We start from the raw sequence: 27,493 nt of genomic DNA, 5'->3' as shown, positions 1-27,493 counted from the left end.
CACCAGACATAACTCCGGGCCAACCTTTTCATTTAGGTCACACCCGGATGCCCATTTTGCAAGTCCCTTAGTATCAGCTCCTGGCATTTTTCCGGGACAATCACATGCATCCCCCACAAGAGGATACCGTCTTCCACACTGAATTCAGACAGCTTGGAGGAAAATGCCCGCAACTCGCCCGAGAGCTGTCTATGTTGCCACCATACAGGACTATGTGCCGAACCTTTGACAGGACTGGCGCCATCTGGGTCCACTCACGGATCTGTGATGCCGTGACAGGCAAGGAGTCTGTAGGATTGCAACCACCTCACCAGTTGTGGGGGTCGATATGGGGTGGGTCGACAAAGGCAATCGGCTCAGTGCGTCGGCATTCGCTATCTGGGTCCCTGGTTTATGCTCCAGAGAATACTCGTAGGCAGCGAGCAACAAAGCCCAGCACTGGATCCATGCAGAAGCAATGGGTGGTATTTGCTTATGCTCTCGGAAAAGTCCCAGCAGGGGCTTATGATCGGTCACGATAGTGAAGTGGCGGCCATATACATACTGGTGGAAGCGTATTTCACCGCAAAGACCACCGCCAGGCCCTCCTTCTCGATCTGCGCGTACTTCTTTTCCACTGCAGTCAATGTGCAGGAGACGAAAGCTATCGGCTGCTTGGCCCGCTCTCCATCTTGTGGGACAGGACGGCCCCAATACCATACGGGAATGCATCACACGTGGTGAGCAAAGGCTTTCCAGGATTATAGTGGGTTAGTAACCCAGACAACGACAATTGTTGTTTTACCCGCCGGAAAGCGGTTCCTTGCGGCTGACCCGAAACCCAGGTGTGATTCTTCTTTAGCAGAAGGTGCAATGGGACCAGCGTAGTTGCCAGATTGGGGAGGAACTTTCCCGTAATAGGTTACGAGGCCGAGAAACAAACGAAGATGTGAAGTGTCAGTCGGGGCGGGGGCCTGTTGAATTGCGCGCACATTCTCTGAGACGGGATGCAAACCTTTGCGGTCCACCTGATAACCCAGGTAGACTACTTCCTTCGCCTGAAAGACACATTTTGTACGACGTAAACGGACTCCAGCCTCTGAAAAGCGTCTAAGGACAACCTCCAAATTTTCCAAATGTTCCTGCTCCAATGTCCCTTAATCAAACGTTGTCTAAGTAGACAGCGACACACTTTAAACCTCTCTAGATGCCCTCCATGACGCATTGAAGATAGCGCAGGCAGAGGATACCCCAAAGGGCAACCGTGTACATTCATTTTTTTTTCTATAAATTTAGAGTACCCAATTCATTTTTTCCAATTAAGGGGCAATTTAGCGTGGTCAATCCACCTACCCTGCACATCTTTGGGTTGTGGGGGAGAAACCCACGCAGACACGGGGAGAATGTACCAACTCCACACGGACAGTGACCCAGAGCCGGGATCGAACCTGGGACTTCGGCGCCGTGAGGCTGCAGGGCTAACCCACTGCGACACCATGCTGCCTCTGTGTATATTCATACAGGCCCCATTGTGTATTAATAGTTACATATGGCCGGGAGGCAGGGCCCAGCTCCAACTGAGGTAAGTGTGACTCAGATCTAATTTCGTGAACGAGAGTCCACCTGCAAGCTTCGCGTAGAGATCCTCTATGCGAGGCATTGGGTGTCAGTCGAGCCGGGAAGCCGTATTCGCTGTAAGTTTATAGTCGCCGCACAAGCGAACTGTGGCTTCATTACAGGTATAATTGGCGCTGCCCAGTCAGCGAAACGGACGGGCCTGATAATACCCAAGGTCTCCAAACGAGTGAGCTCCCCTTCTACCTTCTCGAGCAAGGCGTAAGGCAACGGGTGCGCCCGGAAATAGCGCGGCGTGGCTCCTGATTCGACTAGCATACAGGCTACGGCCTCTTTTATTTTCCCCAAACCGGGCTGGAATACATCAGGGTATCGTCCTAGCACCTCAGTCAAACCTCGAGAATCTGTTTGGAGGATGTGCTGCCACTGCAACCAATGGAGCAACCAGTCCCGACCCAACAGGCTGGGCCGGTGGCCGCGCACCACGATAAGTGGGAAACGCCCCTCCTGGCGTCCATAAACAACAGGGGTCATTGTTGTTCCTGCAATGTCCAATGGTTCCCCCGTATAGGTGGCCAACCTGGCCTGTGTGTCCATTAATGCAATGGTCTGTATACCCTGCTTGACGGGTTTCGAATGTGCTCTGGGCGATCACGGAGACCACTGCGCCAGTGTCCGACTCCATCTCAAGCGGGTGACCATTGACTCGTACTGTCACCTTAATGGGGGCCACATGGGGAGCTGCCACACAATGCAGCTGCAGGCAGTCGTCCTCCATCTTCAGTCCTTGGGAGTAGTCGCCGCAGGTTCATCCAAATGGCAGGTTGGCCCAGTTTCTGTCGGAACGACGGTGCCTCTGGCGCCCCCAGGACCGGCGTCCACGATGGGGTCGGCGCCCACAAGTCCGACACTGACATGGCTCCTCATCCATCGGCTCTGGAGAAGGCTCCCTTTGGGGAGGAACATCCAGCGGCCACTGGAGTCGATCCAGACGCCGCCCCGCCTAAGGTACCAGAGGAGTACGGGGAGACGCTTTTGGACAGAAGGGGTTGCGCCCCAAGGCATGCACCTCCATTCCCTGCACTCCCCGTTCTGCGCTCTCGCGGGACAATACTATTTGAATGGCCTGTTGAAAAGTCGATGTTGGCTCCGCTAACAACTTTCTCTGGGTGGCTGCATTGTTAATACCCAAACCAAACGGTCGCGTAACATTTCTGAGAAGGTCTCACCATAGTCACAGTACTCCGCAATCCTGCGTAGCCTGGATAGAAAATCGGCAAGGGATTCGCCTGGGATCCTCTCAGTGGAATTAAATCAGTAACGCTGGACTGTCGTGGACGGGGTTGGGTTAAAATGTTGCCCCACTAACGTCACAAGTTCATCAAACTCCTTGGTGTCCGGCAGCTGGGTACGTAAGGCTCCTAATCACCCCAAACGTATGAGGGCCGCAGGCGGTGAGCAAAATGACCTTCTGGTGCTTGTTTTCGTTGATGTTGTTTGCCCGGAAATAGTAATGCATCCGTTGTGCGTACTGGTTCCAGCTTTCCAGAGCTGCATCAAAGACATCCAACTGTCCATACAGAGGCATGGTGTAACAGAAAAAAACTTCCAACCTGTATCCAACAAAAATCCAGGGAGGTGACTTCAGCAGCTTGGACAGCTATCCACTTTCACCCTCATCGCCAGTTTTGTGAGGGCCACGAAGAATCCAGCACGAGTTGTAGAATAGAAAGAAATAACATTTATTCTTTAGGAGAGTGACTAGCAGTATTTTGAGCTTTGTGTGGGCACATGGGACTCCGAGAGTGAAGAGGGTGTTCCTGGAGCGAGGGAGGGATAGAGGCGGGCTGGCGCTGCCCAACCTTTTGGGGTACTATTGGGCGGCCAATGTGTCAATGGTGCGTAAATGGGTGATGGAGGGGGGAGGGGCGGCGTGGAAAAGAATGGAGATGGCGTCATGTAGAAGTACAAGCCTGGGTGCCATGGTAACGGCGCCGTTGCCGCTCTCCCCTAAGAGGTTTACCACAAGCCTGGTGGTGGCGGCGACCCTAAGAATCTGGGGACAGTGGAGACGACATAGGGGGGAAACAGGGGGCTCGATGGAGGCTCCATTGGGTGGCAATCATCGGTTCATCCCAGGGAACAGGGATGGGGGATTCAGGGGGTGGCAAAGGGTGGGCATCAGTAAATTGAGGGACCTGTTTATTGGCGGGAGGTTTGCGGGCCTGGGGGAACTGGAAGATAAATTTGGGCTTCCCCAAGGGAACATGTTCAGATACTTGCAGGTAAAGGCGTTTGCTAGGCGACAGGTAGAGGGATTCCCTTTGCTGCTCTCGCGGGGGACGATGGACAGAGTGCTTTTAGGGGTGTGGGTCGGAGAGGGGAAGGTGTCTGACATCTATAAGGTAATGCAGGAGGTGGAGGAGTCATCAGTGGAGGAGCTGAAGACTAAATGGGAGGAGGAACTCGGGGAGCAGATAGAGGACGGGACTTGGGCGGATGCCTTGGAGAGAGTCAACTCTTCCTCCTCATGTGCGAGGCTTAGTCTCATCCAATTCAAGGTGCTGCACCGGGCCCACATGTCCGGGACTAGGATGAGTAGGTTCTTTGGGGGTGAGGACAGGTGCACCAGATGTTCGGAGAATCCAGCGAACCACACCCATATGTTCTGGGCATGCCCAGCACTGGAAGAATTCTGGAAGGGGGTGGCGGGGACGGTATCGAGGGTGGTTGGATCCAGGGTCAAACCAGGGTGGGGACTTGCGATTTTTGGAGTTGCAGTAGAGCCGGGAGTGCAGGAGGCGAAAGAGGCCGGGGTCCTGGCCTTTGCGTCCCTAGTAGCCCAACGAAGGATCTTGCTGCAGTGGAAGGATGCGAGGCCCCCAAGTGTGGAGACCTGAATCAGTGACATGGCGGGATTTATAAAATTGGAAAGGGTCAAATTTGCCCTGAGAGGATTTATACAAGGGTTCTATAAACGATGGCAGCCTTTTCTGGACTTCCTGTCTCAAAGATAGGTATCTTGGTCAATAGCAGCAGCAACCCGCGGGGGGGGTTCCTTATTGTAGTTTCTATTATCTAACTTAATATTGTGTTAATTTGCGTTGTTGTTAATATGCTGTGTTGTTCATGGAGATGGGGCGAATGTTTAGGATTGCTAATATTATTGTTATTTTTGGTATTTTATTATGGTTCGTTGTTGTATAAATTCAAAATTTTTCAATAAAAATTATTTTTTAAAAAAAAGAAAGAAATAACATTTATTTACAATAACATATATATATACAACAGCAGCAATAACTCGCTTGCTGCTCACTCCTCTAGCTGGTTCCATACTGGCTAGCTCTATTTATGCAGAGAATCTGCTGATGATTTCTCCGCCCCCCTCATTGGGGAAGCTCATACTTGCTAAGGATTGTGGGATTGCCATGAGTCCCCAGCCAGTGGTAAGCAGGCAGATTATAACGCTGATTTTGCTTCCGAACGTATGAATTTGGAGCAGGAATAGGCCATTCCGTCCCTCGAGCCTGCTCCACCATTCAGTAAGATTGTGGCTGATCTGAATGTAACCTCTGTCTTAAATGAGCGACCCCTTATTTTTAAACAGTGACCCCTAGTTCTACATTCTCCGACAAGATGAAACATCCTCTCTAAATCCACCCTGTTGATACCCTTTAGGGTCTTAAATATTTTAATCAAGTCACCTCTTACTCTTCTGAAGTCAAATGGATACAAACATAGGGCTGGATTCTCCAGTCCCCCAACTGCGTGTTTCTTGGTGGGGCACCATTCGCTGGCGGCAGGATTCTCTCCTCCCCACGATTATCAATGAGATTTCCCATTGAAGCCACCTCACACCACCAGGAAACCCGTGGGCAGGGGGTGCTTCCGGCGGGAACAAAAAATCCTAACAGCTGAAGAATTCCGGACAAACTCTACAACCTTTCCTCATAAGATAACCCACCTATTCCTGGTACTAGTCCAGTAAACCTTCTCCAAACTGCTGCTAGTGTATTTACATCTGTCTTTATATTTTTAATATAAACTTAGAGTACCCCCCCAAATCTTTTTTTTTCCCAATTAAGGGGCAATTTAACGTGGCCAATCCACCTACCCTGCACATCTTTGGGTTGTGGGAGTGAGACACACCCAGATACGGGGAGAATGTGCAAACTCCACATGAACAGTGACCCGGGGCCGGGATTGAACCTGGGTTGTCGGAGCCGTGAGGCAGCAGTGATAACCATTGCGCTACCGTCACGTCCTTACATCTTTCTTTAAATAAGGAGACCAATACTATACATAATACTTCAGATGTGATCCAACCAATGCCTTGTCCAAATGAAGCATACCCTTCCTACTTTTGTCATCAAATCCCCTCACAATAAATTATAACACTCTATTAGCTTTCCTAATTACTTGCTGTTACTCTATAGCTCTTTTGTAATTCATCCACTTTTGTAATTCATCCACTAGGACACACTGACCCCTCTGCACTTCAGAGTTCTGCAATCTCTCATCATTTAGATAATAATCTTCTATTTATTCTTCCTGCCAAAATGAACAATTTCACTTTTGCCCACATTATACTCCATTTGCCAAAGTTTTTCCCACTCATTTATGTGTGTTCCTTTGTAACCACGTTTTGTCCTCTTCACAATTTTCTTTCCTATCTATTGTTGTCATCAGAAAATTTAGCAACCATACTTTCAATCCCTTCATACAAGTCATTTATAGAAATTGTAAAGAATTCAGGCCCAATACTGATTCCTGTGGCACACCACTCGTCACATCCTGCCAACCTGAAAATACCCATTTGTGCCAACTCTGTTTCCTGCTATCCAGCCAATCTCCAATCCATGACAACATGTTACCCCCTAAACCATAAGCTTTTATTTTCCACAATAACCTCTGATGTGGCATCTTACTAAAAGTCTTCTGCAAATCTAAGTACAGTACATCCATTGGCCCCCCTTTATCCACAGCACATTCAAAGAATCCCAATAAATTGGTTAAACATGAGCGCCCTTTCACAAAGCCAGGTTGATTCTGCCTGTTGACTCTACCCCTCAGATACTTCTGTCAGCTACACTTTTGGAACAGATTTAATTACTGATCATTTGTTGACGAAATGCTGCTCCTTTCATTCACCCTTCTCAACTGCCATGATTAAAGGGATTTGCCAGGTTCTCATAATCATAAACAGTGGCAGATCAGTGGCGATAACTCTCTGACAAAGCGGGCTGGATAACAGACTTGCTGCTCGGGGGATTAAGGGATATGGGGAGTGGACTGGAGAATGGAGTTGAAGCCCAGCATTAGCCCCATCATATCAAGCAGGCTCGATGGGCCATGTGGCCTACTTCTACTCCCATTTCTTAAGCCCTTATGTTCTCACGTTGACCCATTGCGGTGACACTGGGTGTCACGCTCAGAGAAAGAGAAAGAGGGATGGTGCAGGAGGGAGGGTTTTGGTTTCCTGGATAATTGGGGCTCATTCTGGGGTAGGTGGGACCTCTACAAACAGGATGGTCTTCACCTGAACCAGAGGGGTACCAATATCCTGGGGGGGAGATTTGCTAGTGCTCTTCGGGGGGGTTTAAACTAATTCAGCAGGGGGATGGGAACCTAAATTGTAGTCCCAGTGTACAGGATGTTGAGAGTAGTGAGGTCAGGGATAGGGTTAAAAGTTCGAAAGAGGGCACCGGCAAGCAGGACGCTGGTTTGAAGTGTGTCTACTTCAACGCCAGGAGCATCCGGAATAAGGTGGGTGAGCTTGCAGCATGGGTTGGTACCTGGGATCTCGATGTTGTGGCGATTTCGGAGACATGGGTAGAGCAGGGACAGGAATGGTTGTTGCAGGTTCCAGGATTTAGATGTTTCTGTAAGAACAGAGAAGATGGTAAAAGAGGGGGGGGTGTGGCATTGTTAATCAAGGAAAGTATTACGGCGGTAGAAAGGACGCTTGAGGACTCGTCTACTGAGGCAGTATGGGCCGAGGTTAGGAACAGTAGAGGAGAGGTCACCCTGTTGGGAGTTGTCTATAGACCTCCGAATAGTCCCAGAGATGTAGAGGAAAGGATTGGAAAGATGATTCTTGACAGGAGCGAGAGTAACAGGGTAGTTGTTATGGGGGACTTTAACTTTCCAAATATTGACTGGAAATACTATAGTTCGAGTACTATAGATGGGTCAGTTTTTGTGCAGTGTGTGCAGGAGGGTTTTCTGACACAGTATGTAGACAGGCCAACAAGGGGCGAGGCCACATTGGATTTGGTACTGGGTAATGAACCCGGCCAGGTGTTAGATTTAGATGTAGGTGAGCACTTTGGTGATAGTGATCACAACTCGGTTATGTTTACTTTAGCAATGGGCAGGGATAGGTATATACCGCAAGGCAAGAATTATAGCTGGGGGAAAGGCAATTATGATGCTATTCGGCAAGATTTAGGAGGTATAGGATGGGGAAGGAAACTGCAGGGGATGGGTACAATCGAAATGTGGAGCTTTTTCAAGGAACAGCTACTGCGTGTCCTTGATAAGTATGTACCTGTCAGGCAGGGAGGAAGTTGTCGAGCAAGGGAGCCGTGGTTTACTAAGGAAGTTGAAGCACTTGTCAAGAGGAAGAAGAAGGCTTATGTTAGGATGAGACATGAAGGCTCAGTTAGGGCACTTGAGAGTTACAAGTTAGCCAGGAAGGACCTAAAGGGAGAGTTAAGAAGAGCGAGGAGAGGACACGAAAAGTCGTTGGCGGATAGGATCAAGGAAAACCCTAAGGCTTTCTATAGGTATATCAGGAACAAAAGAATGACTCGAGTAAGATTAGGGCCAATCAAGGATAGTAGTGGAAAGTTGTGTGTGGAATCAGAGGAGATAGGGGAAGCATTAAATGGATATTTTTCGTCAGTGTTTACACTGGAGAAGGACAATGTTGTCGAGGAGAACACTCAGGTTCAGTCGACCAGGCTAGATGGAATTGAGGTTCAAAAGGAGGAGGTGTTAGCAATTTTAGAAAATGTCAAAATAGATAAGTCCCCTGGGCCAGATGGGATTTATCCTAGGATTCTCTGGGAAGCCAGGGAGGAGATTGCAGAGCCTTTGTCCTTGATCTTTATGTCGTCTTTGTCGACAGGAATAGTGCCGGAAGACTGGAGGATAGCAAATGTTGTCCCCTTGTTCAAGAAGGGGAGTAGAGACAACCCTGGTAATTATAGACCTGTGAGCCTTACTTCGGTTGTGGGTAAAATGTTGGAAAAGGTTATAAGAGATAGGGTTTATAATCATCTTGAAAAGAACAAGTTGATTAGCGATACTCAACACGGTTTTGTGAAGGGTAGGTCATGTCTCACAAACCTTATTGAGTTTTTTGAGAAGGTGACCAAACAGGTGGATCAGGGTAAAGCTGTTGATGTGGTGTATATGGATTTCAGTAAGGAGTTTGATAAGGTTCCCCACGGTAGGCTATTGCAGAAAATAAGGAAGTATGGAATTGAAGGTGATTTAGCGGTTTGGATCAGTAATTGGCTAGCTGAAAGAAGACAGAGGGTGGTGGTTGATGGCAAATGTTCATCCTGGAGTTCAGTTACTAGTGGTGTACCGCAAGGATCTGTTTTGGGGCCACTGCTGTTTGTCATTTTTATAAATGACCTGGAAGAGGGTGTAGAAGGATGGGTTAGTAAATTTGCAGATGACACGAAGGTCGGTGGAGTTGTGGATAGTGCTGAAGGATGTTATAGGATACAGAGGGACATAGATAAGCTGCAGAGCTGGGCTGAGAGGTGGCAGATGGAGTTTAATGCGGAAAAGTGTGAGGTGGTTCACTTTGGAAGGAGTAACAGGAATGCAGAGTACTGGGCTAATGGCAAGATTCTTGGTAGTGTAGATGAACAGAGAGATCTCGGCATCCAGGTACATAAATCCCTGAAAGTTGCCACCCAGGTTAATAGGGCTGTTAAGAAGGCATATGGTGTGCTAGCCTTTATAAGCAGGGGGATTGAGTTTCGGAACCACAAGGTCATGCTGCAGCTGTACATAACTCTGGTGCGGCCACACCTGGAGTACTGCGTGCAGTTCTGGTCACCACATTATAGGAAGGATGTGGAAGCTTTGGAAAGGGTTCAGAGGAGATTTACTAGGATGTTGCCTAGTATGGAGGGAAGGTCTTACGAGGAAAGGCTCAGGGAATTGAGGTTGTTTTCGTTAGAGAGGAGAAGGCTGAGAGGTGACTTAATAGAGACATATAAGATAGTCAGAGGGTTAGATAGGGTGGACAGTGAGAGTCTTTTTCCTCGGATGGTGATGACCAACACGAGGGGACATAGCTTTAAATTGAGGGGTGATAGATATAGGACAGATGTCAGAGGCAGTTTCTTTACTCAGAGAGTAGTAGGGGTGTGGAACGCCCTGCCTGCAATAGTAGTAGACTCGCCAACTTTAAGGGCATTTAAGTGGTCACTGGATAGACATATGGATGAAAATGGAATAGTGTAGGTCAGATAGGCTTCAGATGGTTTCACAGGTCGGCGCAACATCGAGGGCCGAAGGGCCCGTACTGCGCTGTAGTGTTCTATGTTCTATGTTCTATGGTGTAAAATATAGAATGGAATCAAACCAGGAGTTATGCAATGGAAGAGTATATACATACCAGTGTTCTACACTGAAAAGTTAGGGCTCTCTTTCTGATGAAACATCCCCATCGGCACCACTGCTAGCACTGGGATCATCTTTACTGCGTGAGGCACTTTTCTCCTTGGTGTATTCCGAAGGTGGTTTAGTTCTTGTTTTTTCCTTGCGTTGCTGCTGTTTTTCCAGTTTTGTTAACTGAAAGCACATAAAAGAGAAGTTTCACTCGATAAACGTAATGGACATTGTCAGGTCATTCACACCGTGCAATAACTGGAGGTATTACTAACTCTTTCCTGTTGACCAGGCTTCGATGATTAGGAGTTGACAGTTCCCCAGGAGCTCAGATCCGCGGTTGCCATGGTGAATTCTATTTGGCCCATTCCCGGAGAAAGCCAGACGCTGTTTGAACCACCCCACTCACTCTGCCATCCATCTCACCAGATGAGGGTATTTCTCCTCCTCTCCAATTCCCCACCCCCATTGATATCTCCAACAGCAGCTCAATCCCGCCACTTCCCCACCAATAAGGACAAGGGCAGCTCATGGGAACACCGGTGCCTCCAAGTTCTCTTGTAAGTGGCGCATCATCCTGACTCGGAAACATACCACCACCACTCCACCGAACGTCGCTGCCAAAAGGGATGGAAGCCCCCACTCACAGCGTTGACGAAGCACCATCACTACATGAGCTGCAGTGGCCCAAGAAGGTGGCACCTTCTCCAAGGCAGCCAAGGACTGACAATAAATCCAGGCTTTGCCCACATTCCCGTAATGATGTTTGACAAAAGGAAAAGCTCTATACTTATTCCTCAGTCTGGAAATCTCCCTATTCCCTTTCGCTTGGTTCAGGAAATACATTATTTATCGCACTAGACAGAAAACTATTCCATATCAATTATTCATGGGCTCAACTTAGCTTTCATTCTCCTATCATGGTATTGGATAAACCCGTCTCTAAATCTGATCACCCATTCCCTTTTGTAAAATTTTAATCGCAGGTTAAAGTCCAACATGTTTGTTTCAAACACTAGCTTTCGGAGCACTGCTCCTTCCTCAGGCTCCGAAGGAGCAGTGCTCCGAAAGCTAGTGTTTGAAACAAACATGTTGGGACTTTAACCTGGTGTAAGACTTCTTTCTGTGCTCACCCAAGTCCAAGGCCGGCATCTCCACATCATAAAATTTTAATGATCTCTCTTTGAGAACAAATGCAGTTTTGATCTTTGTCACTAAAGGTAACTTCACCTCAATCGGGATAATCAGAGCGTGGTGAGGAGCTTGTGGAGCAAGAGCCATGTCAGACGCACATCAGTATGGGACACAATCCAGGTCATCACTACAGTAGCAGTAGCAAAATATCAAACAGCATGTCTCTGGTCTTCCAAACTCTTTGTTTGGACAACTGGTTATCGAAGTACAATGGGTGAGATTTCTGCCTCAGCGGGGTGTGTAAATGTCTGCCTGTTAGTTGGAACTGCCCCTACATCTTGTAGATAGAAAGGTTTTGCTCACAAAGTTAGTGAGTTGATGCCAGAATTCCCAAGGCAATTGGGCGCCTGGGTTACGAACAAGGAGGATAATCAATAGGATTATCTCCTTGACCAATGAGGTTTAAAGATTAGAAATATACAGCGGGTGGATTGAGGAGGTGCTGAAAGGAAAGGAAATAGAGGGAAAGAAAGACTGTGTTAAAAAAGAGAGAGAACAGGCCAAAATGTTGAGAAACAATATTTAAAACTTTGACATTTAAAAAATCTCCTAAAACAATACACAACCTGAAGGAATGAGACACCACACTTCAAATCATTATCTTTTGATGCCAGAGAGGTTGATTGGCAATCCTTTAACACATCACGAAATGGATCTTGTAGTTACCTGTCCTTAATATTTGCAGCATATTTCATCAAATGCCAGCAACTCCATGAAATTCAAGGCTCATCACTGGCGAGGCAGAGAGATGCTAACAATGGACTTAGGGACATCAAATGTTTTGATATTGTTGTTTAAACATGCATCCTCCCCTCGTTGTAACATTTATGCACCGTTTGCCTCACCGTCTGACAGCAAAGTCTGACCCAAGGTCTCTGCGTCTTTGACTGCTCTTGTCAAGTACGTCGGGTCCGTTTAGTGGCACAACTCTTCTCTGGAGTTTATACCTGGTGACAGTGTATAGTTACCCCAACCAGAATTTAGGGGGGTGGAAATGTTCCAGAAGGAATTAGAGTGAAAGCTGAGTCGGTCATTAACAGAGTCTGCTCAGAATAAAAGTGGTCTTGCTCTAGATCGTTTGTGTTTACATCTGTGGATCCCAAATAATCTACGCTGCCAAAATCAGCATGGTGAGGAAAGTTAATTCAACTTCCAGGTTTCGAGGATGCTCATCTAGCTTCACTTCCAGAGATTCCTGGCATTGCTTTGGCAAGTTGCAACCTTCATTAATTAATCAATGTGTACTATTTGACCAAGGAAGCTGACCATTGCTAAGTACAGTGGCATCATGATGAAACCCTGCTGAACACTCATGCATCCTTTCATTACTGGTTACAAAGCACTTCACCAATAACGTTTGTAGCATTGTAAAAGATTTGAGCTGTTGGATTTGTATATCTCCAGGACCTTCCCCAACCTGGATCAGAGGAACCATTGGGAGAAAGTCTTAGTTCCACGAAGCGAAGTTTCTTGGCGCAAGGATAGATCTCTGGGCTACATTCTTGTCATTAAACTTTGCGAGATAGTGGGGAAGAACCAATGGTAGATCAAATCTGGACAGTCCAGATCTACCTTATCGTGTTCCTGGAGCAGATTATGTTGCATAGAAAATAGGAGCAAGAATAGGTCCTTTGGCCCATTGAGCCTTCTCCGTCATTCAATGTGATCATGACAGATCCCTTTTCTCAGCCCCAGCTCCTGTTCTTGCCCTATACTCCCTGACACATTTAGAGTCCAGAAACCTATCGATTTCTTTCTTGAATACATTCAGTGATTTGGCCTCCACTGCCTTCTGTGGTAAAGAATTCTCTTCATCTCAGTCCTAAATGGCTTCCTTGTATCCTTAGATCCTTTGTTCTAGAACAACTCCCAGCCAGAAGAAACAACGTCCCTGCATTTAGTCCGTCCAGGCCTTTCAGAATTGTATATGCTTCAATGAGATCCCCTCTCATTCTTCTAAACTCCAATGAATCCAGGCCCAGTTGACCCAATCTCTCCTCATACGACAATCCTGCCATCCCATGTAGGTTTTCCATTATTTTGCTCTTCAATTTAATAGTGAAGGGCTATCAGCAACAAATCAACCACTAACAAGAGAACAGTGCCCAATATAATGAGAGTCTCCCTTGAATGGAAATGTTGCTTATGTCGAGACTGCAGAGATCTGCCCCTGGTCACTTGGGCACAGTGGGTCACCTGGACATGGGTGGTGACCAGCAAGATGCTGCGTGCAAACTAAACTGCAAAATGTCTTTGAACAAAAAGGGAGGAAATCATTTTTAAAAAACAACCAGGAAAGAAAGAAGCTTAAACTGAGTCACTTCCCTCATTCTGTCCCCTTTGAAAAATGTGAAACAATTTCAGTTGCTTTACGTCAGTACCTTTTCACTCAATGTGACTGTAGCTTTTAGGAATGCAAATAACATTAAGCTCTTCCTTAGCAACCCATTTGTACAAAGGATGCAAAAAAAATTATAATGCAATATTTTCTGGCTGAAACAAAAACTTCACAATCGATCTTACAAGAGCTATAGAATTAAAAGGTTAATTATTTCAATAAATCTGCAATTATTAGCGAGTCATCAACAACATCATATTGAAGCAACATGTTGGATTCACAGTGAAAATCACAGCAGAAGGGTCGATAGCCATCCTGTAAAATCGTCTGTATGTTTATTTCTGTTATCAAGGTGAGACTCAGTTCTGGGAGTAGAATACTTTTCTGACCTATTTGAAGGAAATGGTTCCGAGTGTCCTTAATATTGACTTTTGCACCAGCAGTTGGTTTCTGGGACATCTGCAATGTGATTTCCTTCTGCCGCCTCATGTACAGTCCAAGATTCCTGACTCCAAGACTGCCTGGCATTTCGGACAAATGTTTGTAGCCCAGAAAAAAAAAATCAAACCACCGGAATTGACAACTGCAAAAATGCTGAGACCTTCCATCGCGGAAGGTATTTGGAAGAATATTTTATTCTTCGCCCTTCTCCCCACTCCACCGCACCCACACAGAAAGAATGAGGGAGGAGGAGGAAACCGAGCTGGGCATAAGTCAGTTTGCTATGGACACTATGCTTCGAAGCTTCACCTCTCAAGCCCATACCTCTCTCTGACCCGTGGAGCGGTGGTTGAAGTGCCAGTAAGACGGGTCAGTGAGTTGGAAGATTTCTGCAGGGTACTGTTTCTCTCCCGTGTTTTTTAAATTCATTTATGGGATGTGGACGTCATTGGCTGGGCCAGCATTTGTTGCCCATCCCTAATTGCCCTCAAACAGAGTGATTTTCTCTGCCATGTCAGAGGAGGCATTTAAGAGACAACCACATTGCTGTAGGTCTGGAGTCACGTGTAGGCCAGACCAGGTAAGGACGGCAGATTTTCTCCCTTAATTGTAACTTTCAGAAGATAACTCGATAAAAGCTTGAAGAGATAAGATAAAAATTGACAGGTCTATGAGGAAAAGGCAGGGGAGTTGGAGTAATTTGATAGTATTTTCAAAGGGCCAGCACAGTGATAAAGGACTGAATGGCCTCCTTCTGCGCTACATCGCTCTGTGATTCTGTATAAATCAAAGTACTCTTCTGGTTTTGCTATTCCGATAGAAAAATATCCCGGGATGCAGATGAAAGAAGATCTTCTGAACATTTATGATCTGCTTTCAAAAAAATAAATCCTCCACTGAATCAATCACCACGGCAACGCAAATAACTTCCTCTGGGACAAACAGTACACCCAGAGTTCAGCTCGAAATGCTGCCTTGACTTTGAAATTCACTTTTCCCCCTCTCTTTGCTCATGTGGGGAGCAAATGAAAATGGCATGCACTGTGAAACAGCAAATACCCAAACTCTCAAATAAAGTTGATAGGTGCTTGTAAGTCCATGTAGAAAATTGCCACAGTATGTTGTTGGATAGAAAACAAAACACTCACCATCAGAGGCTGTCAACCTTCCCAGAACAACTTGAACTCTTCAGGACATTCAAAAATACAAAAATGTTCATTTGTAAACAGGAAGAGGCCATTCAGCCCCTCAAGCATTCTCCACCATTCAATTAGAACTTGGCTAACCTGTACCTCAATGCTATTTACATTCATCCTTATCCCTCAATATGCGAACCGTATAAAAATCTATTGTCTCAGTTTTATTAATTTCAGATTTCCACGACCGTTTATGTTAAAAGAACACTTTCTCATTTCACTTCTAAATGTGTTGGCTATTATTTTACGGTTTTGAATTAGGCGACTAGAAGAAATACCTTGGCCGGAATATTCCGGTCCTTCCCACCGGCGGAAGTTCTGTTCCTGCCAACGTCAATGGACGTTTGAATGGCCTGCCACATCTGCCCAGTATGGCACATCCAGCTGGAAAATCCTGGCCCGTGTTTCTATTTAACCAACTGAATCCCTGTGAACTACCTTGATCAGACCAAGTTCCTAGGAATGAATGATTGATCTGCAATTTACAGCTGCCAGCAAGCCAGGAGGGGAAGAAAGAAATCATTACATTAGACGTGTGGTTTTTTAAAAAATTCACTTTCTTTGAATTTACTCGTTACAAAAATGTCAGGAGTTGGAGGGAAAGAGGCTGTATGGTAGGAGGGAGCTGGTCAAAGGAAGGAGGGGGATGTGGTGGTGAAACCTCCAGGAGCACATCCAACTGGAGTTGGGAACTCTGTCAGATCATCCTTTAATCTTCTAACTTTGTGGGAGTATAAACCAAGGCCGCAATTCTCCGGCCTTTGGGGTTCTCAGTTTCCGTCGGCAACGCACCCCTTTCCCGGCGGCATGGGGTGGTTTCAATGGGAAATTCCATTGACCAGCGGCGGGTGTAAAGAATCGCCTGGGAACGGCGCACCGTCCAAAAACATGCGGCTGGGAGGTCAGCGAATCCAGCCCCAAGTCTATGCAAATAAAAGCAAAATACTGCGGATGCTGGAAGTCAGAAATTAAAACAGAAAACTGGATAAACTCAGTAGGTCAGGCGGCATCTGTGGAGAGAGAAACAGAGTTTCGAGTGCAAATGACCGTATGAGTTCTGCAGAAGGGTCACACGCACTCAAAATGTTAACCGTGTTTCTCTCTCCACAGATGCTGCCAGAGCTGCTGAGTTTATGCACTTTTCTGTTTTTATTACAAGTCTATGTAACCCATTCTCGTAATTTAACGCTTTCAGGCCTGGTGTTATTCTGACAAATCAAAGCTCTATCCTGCCATGGGCAATGTACTCTTCACTGAGGGGCAAAACAGAACATAGCAATCGAGATAGGGCAAGCATGGGCATAGTGATATTGTCACTGGACTAGTATCCAGAGACCCAGGGTAATGATCTGGGGTTCGAATCCCACCACAGCAGATAGTGAAATTTGAATTCACTAAAATCTGGAATGTCTAATGATGATCTTGAAACCACTGACCATGAATCATCCGGTTCACTAATGTCCTTGAGGGAAGAAAATCTGCTGTACTTACCTGGTCTGGCCCACATATGACCACAACAAACTGGTTGACACTCAAATGCCTTCAGTGAATGAGTATTAAATGCCGGCCCACTTCTCATAAACTAATGATAAAAAAGATGGTTCCTGATCAAATGGAAGATTCACTTCCTCCCTAATCACAATAGAGAAAAAGAAATAATTAAGGCCTAGAGTTCAGGAGAAGACACCAATAATGTGTTCACTTCAGTAACATGGCTTAATGGGAGACGCTAATATAAATGAGGTGGAAGCCCTAACTTGCTGAAATAACTTAGAATGAAGAAATTCTTAAGGATAAATGGCATTTGTCTCAGCACTATGAGTGAACCAAGCCAATTAATGGGCAAGGCACAGAGAAAGCCAGGGATTACGAGGGAATCAATTGTCACGTGGGAAGTACCGGAAGTTTAGGAACAGGTTCATGCAATGGCCATGTTTCAAATGGGTGACAAAATTAAGATAAGCAAGTTAAAACCTACATTCATTCCATTTAAGAACATGGAGCTAATTAACAGGGTAAACCTGAGCATTATCTGCACAACAACTTCTGATAAACAGCAACCAACACAGCATCAGCTGGGGAAGACCCTGTTTGACCACCTCCTCCCTACCTAATAGTAATAATCTTTATTATTGTCACAAATAGGCTTACATTAACACTGCAATGAAGTTACTATGAAAAGCCTCTAGTCGCCACATTCCAGCGCCTGTTCGGGTACAAGGAGGGAACATTAAGAATGTCCAATTCACCTAACAGCGTATCTTTCGGATCTTGTGGAGGAAAACCGGAGCACCCAGAGGAAACCCACACAGACACGGGGAGAACATGCAGACTCCACACAGACAGTGACCCAAGCCGGGAATCGAACCTGGGACCCTGACACTGTGAAACAACAGTGCTAACCACCATGCTACTTATGAGAAAGGGTTGACTGTGGTAAGATTAATGGTTTAATCATTTTACGGATGTGTGCGTCACTGCTAAGCCAGCATTTATTGCCATTCCTATTTGCCCTCGAGTAGGTAGTGGTGAGCCGCCTTCTTGAACCGTGCAGTCCCTGAGGTGTAAGTACACCCACTGTGCTATTAGGAAGAGAATTTGACCCAAGAAATATAGTTCCAATCCTGGATGTGGCTTGGAAGGGAATTTTCAGGTGGGTCGTATTCCTTTACATGTCTACCCTTGTCCTTCTAGGTGGGAGAGGTCGTGGGTTTGGAAGGTGCTGTTGAAGGAGCCTTGATGAGTTGCTGCAGTGCATTTTATAGATGGTACACACTGCTGCTACTGTGCATCAGTAGTGTAGTCAGGGGGTGTTTAGGGTGGTGGATGGGGTGCAGATCAAGCAGGCTGCTTTGTCCTGGATGGTGTTGAACCTCTTGAGTGCTGCTCGACCTCCACTCATCCAGGCAAATAAAGAGAGTATTCCATCACAACCCCGACTTGAGCCTTGTAGATGGTGGACAGGCTTTGGGGACTCAGCACAGAATTCCCAGTCTCTGACCTGCTCTTGTAACAACACTAATTAAATGGCTGGTTCAATTAAGTTTCTGCACAATGGGAAGCCCTGGGGCAGCGATGGTGGTTTTCAGCCATGGCAATTCTGTTGAACATCAAGGAAAGATGATTTGATTTTCTCTTGTTGGAGATGGTCATTGTCCTGTGTGGCACAAATGTTACTTGCCATTTAACAGCTCAAGCCTGAATGTTATCCAGGTCTTGCTGTATATGGACACAGACTGCTTCAGTATTTGAGCAGCTGTGAATGGTGCTGAACATTGTGCTGTCATCAGCGAACATCCCCACTTCTGATCTCATAATGGAGGGAAGGTCATTGATGAAGGAGCTAAAGATGGTTGGGCCGAGGACACCACCCTGAGGAACACCTGCAGTGATGGCATGGAGTTGAGGTGATTGGCCTCCAACAACTACAATCATCTTCCTTTGTGCCAGGTATGACTCCAGCCGGCGCAGAGGTTTCCACCTGGTTCCTATTGTCTTAAATTTCGCTCGAGCTCCTTGATGCTAAATTCAGTTAACTGCAGCCTTGACATCAAGGGCAGTCACTCTCACTTCACTTCCTTCCTCCATGTTTGGATCAAAGTTGTAATGAGATCAAGAGTTGAGTGGCACTGGCAGATCCCAACTGAGCATTGTGAGCAGGTTGTTCCGGAGTTAGTGCAATTTGATAGCACTACCGACGCCCCCTTCCATCACTTAGCTGACAATTGATTGGAGATTGATGGAACAATAATTGACTGGATTGGATTTGTCCTGCTTTATGTGGACAGAACATACCTGGGCAATTGTTGGGTGGATGCCAGTGTTGTACTGGAACAGCTTGGCTTGGAACACGGCTAGTTCTGGAGCACAAGTCTTCTGTTCCATGGTTGGATGCTATTGGGACCCATAGCCTTTGTTGTATCCAATGCCTTCAGCTGTTGCCTATATGGTGCGGAGTGTATTGAATTAGCTGAATTCTGGCATTTGAGCTGCTGGGGACTTCAGGAGGAGACCAAGATGGAACATCCAGTTGGCACTGAATGGATGATTCACTGATGTGTTGAGCTCCCCCATCATTGAGCATGGTGTTATCTGTGGAGACACATCCTCCAGGAATTTGTTTTAATTGTCCACCTCTTTACAACTGGATATGCTGGGACAGAAGAGCTTTTATCTGATCTCTTGGTTCTCTATTGCTTGCTGCTTCCACTGGATGGCATGCATGTAGCCCTGTATTGTAGCTTCTCGGGCCGGCTCCTCATTTTTCGGTATGTCTGCTGCTGCTCCCAGCATGCCCTCCTGCGCTCTTCATTTAACCCCAGCTTGATGGTAATGCCAGAGTGGGGGATATGCCAGACCACGAGGTAACAGATTGTGGTGGAATGCTGTTGCTGATAGCCCACATTGCCCCATGAATGCCCAATTTTGAGCTGCTAGATCTGATCTATTCCATTTAGCAAACTCACAGTGCCACACAAATACAATGCATAGAACATAGAACATAGAACGATACAGCGCAGTACAGGCCCTTCGACCCTCGATGTTGCACCGACATGGAAAAAATCTAAAGGCCATCTAACCTACACTATGCCCTTATCATCCATATGCTTATCCAATAAATTTTTAAATGCCCTCAATATTGGCGTGTTCACTACTGTTGCAGGTAGGGCATTCCACGGCCTCACCACTCTTTGCGTAAAAAACCCACCTCTGACCTCTGTCCTATATCTATTACCCCTCAATTTAAGGCTATGTCCCCTCGTGCTAGCCACCTCCATCCGCGGGAGAAGGCTCTCGCTGTCCACCCTATCTAACCCTCTGATCATTTTGTATGCCTCTATTAAGTCACCTCTTAACCTTCTTCTCTCTAACGAAAACAACCTCAATTCCATCAGCCTTTCCTCATAAGATTTTCCCTCCATACCAGGCAACATCCTGGTAAATCTCCTCTGCACCCGTTCCAAAGCTTCCACGTCCTTCCTATAATGAGGCGACCAGAACTGTACGCAATACTCCAAATGCGGCCGTACTAGAGTTTTGTACAACTGCAACATGACCTCATGGCTCCCGAACTCAATCCCTCTACCAATAAAGGCCAACACACCATAGGCCTTCTTCACAACCCTATCAACCTGGGTGGCAACTTTCAGGGATCTATGTACATGGACACCGAGGTCCCTCTGCTCATCCACACTACCAAGAATTTTACCATTAGCCAAATATTCCGCATTTCTGTTATTCTTTTCAAAGTGAATCACCTCACACTTCTCCACATTAAACTCCATTTGCCACCTCTCAGCCCAGCTCTGCAGCTTATCTATGTCCCTCTGTAACCTGCAACATCCTTCCGCACTGTCTACAACTCCACCGACTTTAGTGTCGTCTGCAAATTTACTCACCCATCCTTCTGCGCCCTCCTCTAGGTCATTTATAAAAATGACAAACAGCAACGGCCCCAGAACAGATCCTTGTGGTACGCCACTCGTAACTGAACTCCATTCTGAACATTTCCCATCAACTACCACTCTCTGTCTTCTTTCAACTAGCCAATTTCTGATCCACATCTCTAAATCACCCTCAATCCCCAGCCCCCGTATTTTCTGCAATAGCCGACCGTGGGGAACCTTATCAAACGCTTTACTGAAATCCATATACACATCCATCTACCCTCGTCTACCTGTTCAGTCACCTTCTCAAAGAACTCGATAAGGTTTGTGAGGCATGACCTACCCTTCACAAAACCATGCTGACTGTCCCTAATCATATTATTCCTATCTAGATGATTATAAATCGTATCTTTTATAATCCTCTCCAAGACTTTACCCACCACAGACGTTAGGCTCACCGGCCTATAGTTACCGGGGTTATCTCTACTCCCCTTCTTGAACAAAGGGACCACATTTGCTATCCTCCAGTCCTCTGGCACTATTCCTGTAGCCAATGATGACCTAAAAATCAAAGCCAAAGGCTCAGCAATCTCTTCCCTGGCTTCCCAGAGAATCCTAGGATAAATCCCATCCGGCCCCGGGGACTTATCTATTTTCACCTTGTCAAGCATCCTCAGTTTGAAAACAGTGCATTGTCTCCACAGGTACAGTGCAGCAGTCACTCCTTTTAGCACGGTCATGGACATTTGAGACAGGCAGACTGATGAAGGCAAGGTCAAACTAATGTTACTCTCTTGTGGCGCCCTCCTCACCTGCCACAGGCCTAGACTAGTCCTTCAGTATTTCAGCCAGCTGGGCCAGTAGTAGCACTGCCAAGTCACTCTTAGTGATGCACTCTGACACACCCTACCCAGAGTACACTCTGTATCCTTGCTACACCTCTTCAAAGTGGTATTCAACATGGAGGGGTACTGATTTATCAATGGTATTAAACACAAAGAAAATGCGGCAAAATACAAGTCAATTTGGGCATTATATATTATATTTTGGACGCAGGATCCATGATTACTAATCCATTTGAAAAGGGTTCCTTCATACAAAAATGTTTCAGAACCCCTAATTTTGTAAATGATGCAACAGACGCAGGGCAAAGCAGGTTATACCTGACGAGAAAATAGATATACTGTCAAAACTTATTATCTTGCACTCATCAGGACGGCTACACAAAATAAACCAACCTTAAAGCGAATTACAATTTATACTGCAAGAGAAGAAAGTGCTAATCGGTTGGCAAATGGACTCTGATTGGGAGAGGGGTTGCCATGGAGAATGCAACAGAGAACACTTAACTGCCAAGCTTTTGTTCACATTCAATCCAGGCAAATCAATTCTGATCGGTCACGGCGCTGCCATGGATTATGCCTGCAGAATTAATTTAGAAACTGGTGAAAAACCATGATGATGGGAGTGCAAATTATTTTTGAATAGGTGAACCTGGCTGGGCTAACTGATTTCCCTTTCCTATATATGTAGGATCTTCTTGGCCTTACAGTCAATAAAACATTGCATAGATTCTGAACATCGAAATGCTGACTGCGTTGATCTTGGGCAAAGGCAGGTCTTTATAGACCAGAGTGATTTTTACATAGCTTTGAGAAGGCTTGCAGCATGAATATATATTGAACTCAAATCATACAACATGTAATAGCTAAGCCCATAATATCTGAACTAACGGAATATTCAGTTGTGGTCCCAACACTGATCTCTGGGACAGTCCACTCAGAATCGCATCCTCCGTTCTAGTATTTCCCCTCAATCCAAAACCTACCGTGTCCTGTACCCATCAGCCAGTTTGGTGTCCCAGAATCCCCCATGATTCAGGCTCAATTATTAACCGTTTGAATGGACCTTCTTTTAAATGCACTTTTCAAATGCACAAGGGCATACAGTAGCAAAGGAGTTGTTTTACTGGACCAATTATCTGAAAACTTATTCAAATCTCACCACAGCAGCTGGGTGATTTAAATTCAATTGATTAAATCATTTCTGGAATAATACCATTAATAGCGGACATCTTGTGGAGCAGTGGAAACCGTCCCTGCCTCTAAGTCAGAAGCTCTGGGTTCGAGCGCCAACCCCAGGACTTGATGGCCAACGAAGGTACATTCATAATGCGGCCAAACAGGTTGAGTGTCAACCTGCAAAATCCTTCCAAAGAGACCAAAGGCTGGTGGTAAGAACGGGAGAGACTCCTGATCAGCCACGCCTCAAGCTATAAGCCTCTGGTGACAGACTAGCAACCTGCTCCAGGAATTGCTAGCTATGGCGTGGAGTGACTTCAATGAGAAATCTCATTGACAAGTGGCAGGGAGAGAATCGGCCACCAGCGAACAGGGCGCTGCCGAGAAACATGTGGCAGGGGTCTGGAGAATCTTGCCCAATATGTCTGCAAAATCCATCAAAGACAATGGGCGGAATTCTCCGCAAGGCCCGACGCCGTCGTGAAACCCGGAGAGGTTCACGACGGCGTCGGAAGCCTCTCACGGCCCCCTATTCTCCCCTCCCCGGGGGGATAGGAGGGCCGTACCGGGAAAATCGGCCGCCGGACCTTGTCCCTGGCTTCAAGGCCCGGCGCGCCAAGAATGACGCCGCGGCGGCGCCTAATGACGTCAGCCGCGCATGCGCGGGTTGGGCAAGACGTGGCGGCTTGATCTTGTGAGGCAGCGGAGGGGAAAGAGTGCGTCCCCTTGAGACGCCGGCCCGATAGTCGGTGGGCACCGATCGCGGGCCCGTCCCCTCCCGAGCACGGTCATGGTGCTCGATCCCCGATCCGCCTCCCACAGACCCCACACTTACCTGGCACACCATGTTCACGACGGCAGCGACCAGGTGTGGTTGCCGCCGTCGTGAACAGGTCGGGAATGGCAGGCCGCTCGGCCCATCCGGGCCGGAGAATCGCGGGCCGCCGTGAAAAACGTCGGCCCGCGTTTCTCCGAGCGGCGTGTCGCAAAACCAGACACGCCATTTTGGGGGGGGTGGGAGAATAGCGGGAGGTGCGGGAGGTGCGGGAGCGGACCTCCCGATTCTCCCACCCATCATGGTTGCGGAGAATTGCGCCCATTGGCTTCCTGAATGAGGAAGACACATCTCCCTGCACCATTAGCAAGGCATTGAGGCAATTGCCTGGGGTATTCAACTGTTGGAGATGAACCGTTCAGCCTAATTATCTGGATAATGCGGCCCTAGCTAGGAGAGAAAGCCAGACATGATCGAATCAAATTATCCTTGGAACACTCGCACAATTATCGTATTTGGATCCCTGGGCATTGGAGAGAGAAGGTCATACGAACCTTTTGTATGTTTTAAGTGCATGTTTTCTCAGCAGAATTGAGGACAAGCTGCTGAAAATCTGAGAGAGAAGATCAAAGTGGGGTCTCTATTACACCTATTGCTCTCAGTCCACCTGGCAATCTTTGAGACCCCCGTTTGCCGACTATGGCCACACAGGAACACCCAGGCTGCGAACAGAGAATTCTAAAAGAAACTCAACACCACACTATTCTCTCCAAGGGAACAACCAAACCAGGTGTATGCATCTTTCAAGCAGAAGTATTGGGACCACCGATGGTAAATCAAAGGATTAGCAATTTCAGCCTGAAACCACCTGTATCACCAAACTCCACACTGTACTTCTTGGGTGCGTGTGTACGTGCATGAAGGTTGGAGCATATTTTATTAATTTACTTCGCTCGGTTTAAGTATATTAAAACAAACCTTTCTCTGTAAACTTAAGAAAACATATCTGACTGGCTCTTTTATGAAATGAAATGAAAATGAAAATCGCTTATTGTCACAAGTAGGCTTCAAATGAAGTTACTGTGAAAAGCCCCTAGTCGCCACATTCCAGCGCCTGTTCGGGGAGGCTGGTACGGGAATTGAACCGTGCTGCTGGCCTGCCTTGGTCTGCTTTCAAAGCCAGCGATTTAGCCCTGTGCTAAACCAGCCCCTGGGTGTGTTTTGTTTTGTTTTGAGTGCTGCATAGCTGCAGTCATCAGAGCAAGAAGGTGTATTAGTCTCTCTCTGCAATCTAAAGACTGTCTCCAGATCCTTTGGTGATTTAAATACTTACTCTGGGTGGGGGACTTCAGTGTCCATCGTCAAGAGTGGCTCAATAACACCACTACTGACTAAGCTGGCTGAGTCTTGAAGGTCACAGCCATCAGACTGGGGCAGGTGTTGAGAGGGAAAACCTACTTGACCTTATCCTTGACAATCTTCCTTCACAAATATATCTGTCCATGACAGTATTGGTAAGATTGACTACCTTGTGGAGGCAAGGTACCATCTTCACATTGAGAGCATCATCCATTTTGTTGTTTGGCACTACCACCAAATCTAACAGCTCAAAACTGGGCAATGAGGCACTGTGGGCCAGCAGCAATAGCAGAATTGCATTCCGCTGCAATCTGCAAATTCATGGCCCAGCATATCCCTCACTCTACCATTAACATCATGCCAGGGGATCAACCGTATTCTAATGAGGAGTGCAGGAGAACCTACAAGGAGCAGTACCAAACATACCTGGAGACAGTCGTGGAGCAATAATGTCACTGGACTAATAACCAACCAAGAGAAGCAGGCTAATGTCCTGGGGCATGGATTCAAATTCCACCTTGGTAGTAGGTTCAATTTGAATGCAATCTGGAATTGAAAGCTTGTTTCAGTAATAGTGACCATGAAACCATTGTTGATTGGTGTTTAAAACTCATCTGATTCACTAATACCCTTTAGGGCAGCACGGTAGCATTGTGGATAGCACAATTGCTTCCACAGCTTTGCACAACAGCTCCAGGGTCCCAGGTTCGATTCCTGGCTTGGGTCACTGTCTGTGCGGAGTCTGCACGTTCTCCCCATGTGTGCGTGGGTTTCCTCCGGGTGCTCCGGTTTCCTCCCACAGTCCAAAGATGTGCGGGTTAGGTGGATTGGCCAAGCTAAATTGCCCATAGTGTCCAAAATTGCCCTTAGTGTTGGGTGGGGTTACTGGGTTATTGGGATAGGGTAGAGGTGTGGACCTTGGGTAGGGTGCTCTTTCCAAGGGCCGGTACAGTCTCAATGGGCCGAATGGCCTCCTTCTGCACTGTAAATTGTATGAAATCTGTCATCCTTTCCTGGCCTTCTTCTTCTGGCCTACATGTAACTCCAGACCCACAGCAATGTGGTTGACTAATAACCCCTCTCTGAAATGGCCGAGCAAGCCACTCGGTTCAAGGGCAATTAAGGACGGGCAATAACTGCCGGCCTTGCCGGCTACACCCACATCCAATGAGAGCGCAAGAAAAAAAAAGCCTAAAAATGAGGTGAACTACAACACAGGGCAAGGTGCGTGCCAAACAGCAGATGCTGCATGTTATAGACAGAGCAAAGTGATTCCATAACAAACAGATCTGATCAGCGGCAGGATTCTTTGTTCCCGTCACTGTCAATGGGATTTCCATTGAAATCACCCCCCCACCCGCCGCCGGGAAACCCGGAGACGTAGGTGCGCTGCCGGTGGGACCAGAGAATCTCGCTGCCAGTGAATGCCAGTCCAGGTCTCTCTAGTTCTGCCACATGGCAATGGGGAGATAAATAACAAGGAGGAGGAAGCTCCATGAATATCCCCATCGTTAATGATGGGTGAGCCCAGTAACATCAGTTCAAAAGGTGAGGCATTTGTCATCATCTTCAGCCAGACGTGAGTGGATGAACCATATCAGTCTCCTCCAGCATCACAGATGCCAGTCTTCAGCTAATTTGATTCACATCAGGTGATATGAAGGAACAGTTGAGCACACTGGATACAGCTAAGGCGAAGGTTGTAAGGCTTAAAGTCTGGACTCCAGATATAGCTAGTCTGTTGTGGTACAGCTACAATACTGCCACCTGGCAACAATATACAAAATTGCTGAGGACTGCATTGTCCACAAATCTAACCTGGCCAATTACCATCCAGAACATCAGCAAAGTGCTGGACAGTGTCATTAATAGCGTTAACAATTGACACTTACTAATAGGCTGCTCACAAATGCTCATTTTGGGTTCCATCAGAAGCACTCAGCTCCATCCTTCATTACACACCTGGTCCATTCTATGGATCAGAAGAGAGTTATTGCCCTTATTACCAAGGCAGTATTAAACCTAGCTAGGAACAAAGAAGACATGATAAAACTGACATCAAAGGATCATCAGGCTGGAATCACATTTGATGCCCATCCCTAATTGCCCTTGAAAAGTTGGCGTTTCTTTTTGGTGGCACAGTGGCTATCTCTGCTCCCTCACAGCACCAGGAACCTGGGTTCGATTCTGGCCTTTGGGTGACTGTGTGGAGTTCTCCCCATGTCTGCATGGGTTTCCTCTGGGTGCTACGGTTTCCTCCCGCAGTCCAAAGGTGTGCAGGTGAGGTGAATAGGTCATGCTAATCTGCCCATTGTATCCATAGAATCCCTTCAGTGCAGAAGAAGGCCATTCAGCCCATCGAGTCTTCACTAACACTGTTTTTATCCTGGATGATGCCAAGCTTCTTGTGGAACTGCACTCATCCAGGCAAGTTGACAGTATTCCATCATACTCCTGACTTGTGCCTTTGGATGGAGGGCAGGATTTGGGAGTATTCCAAGGCTCTGACCTGTTCTTGGAGCCATGGCATTTATTGGGCTGGTCCAGCGGATGTAGGAAAGTCAGAGGTGAAGGTCCTGGGGGGGGGGGGT

General features: G+C 46.8%; 1 protein-coding gene across 1 annotated transcript in view; it reads right to left on the bottom strand.

The window, feature by feature from the left end:
* dtd1 (D-aminoacyl-tRNA deacylase 1) overlaps window positions 1-27,493 on the bottom strand; it is a 178,128-nt gene that overhangs the window by 13,630 nt on the left and 137,005 nt on the right. The window contains exon 5 of the mRNA XM_038805818.1: window positions 10,199-10,374. Coding sequence (XP_038661746.1) covers window positions 10,219-10,374 — 156 coding nt within the window. The 3' untranslated portion in view covers window positions 10,199-10,218. The remainder of the gene's footprint in view (window positions 1-10,198; window positions 10,375-27,493) is intronic.

This window comes from Scyliorhinus canicula, chromosome 1 (assembly GCF_902713615.1).
Source record: "Scyliorhinus canicula chromosome 1, sScyCan1.1, whole genome shotgun sequence".
NCBI classification, from domain to species: Eukaryota; Metazoa; Chordata; class Chondrichthyes; order Carcharhiniformes; family Scyliorhinidae; genus Scyliorhinus; species Scyliorhinus canicula.
The sequence above is the reverse complement of the archived record's forward strand: the minus strand, read 5'-3'. Positions and strand labels throughout refer to the sequence as shown.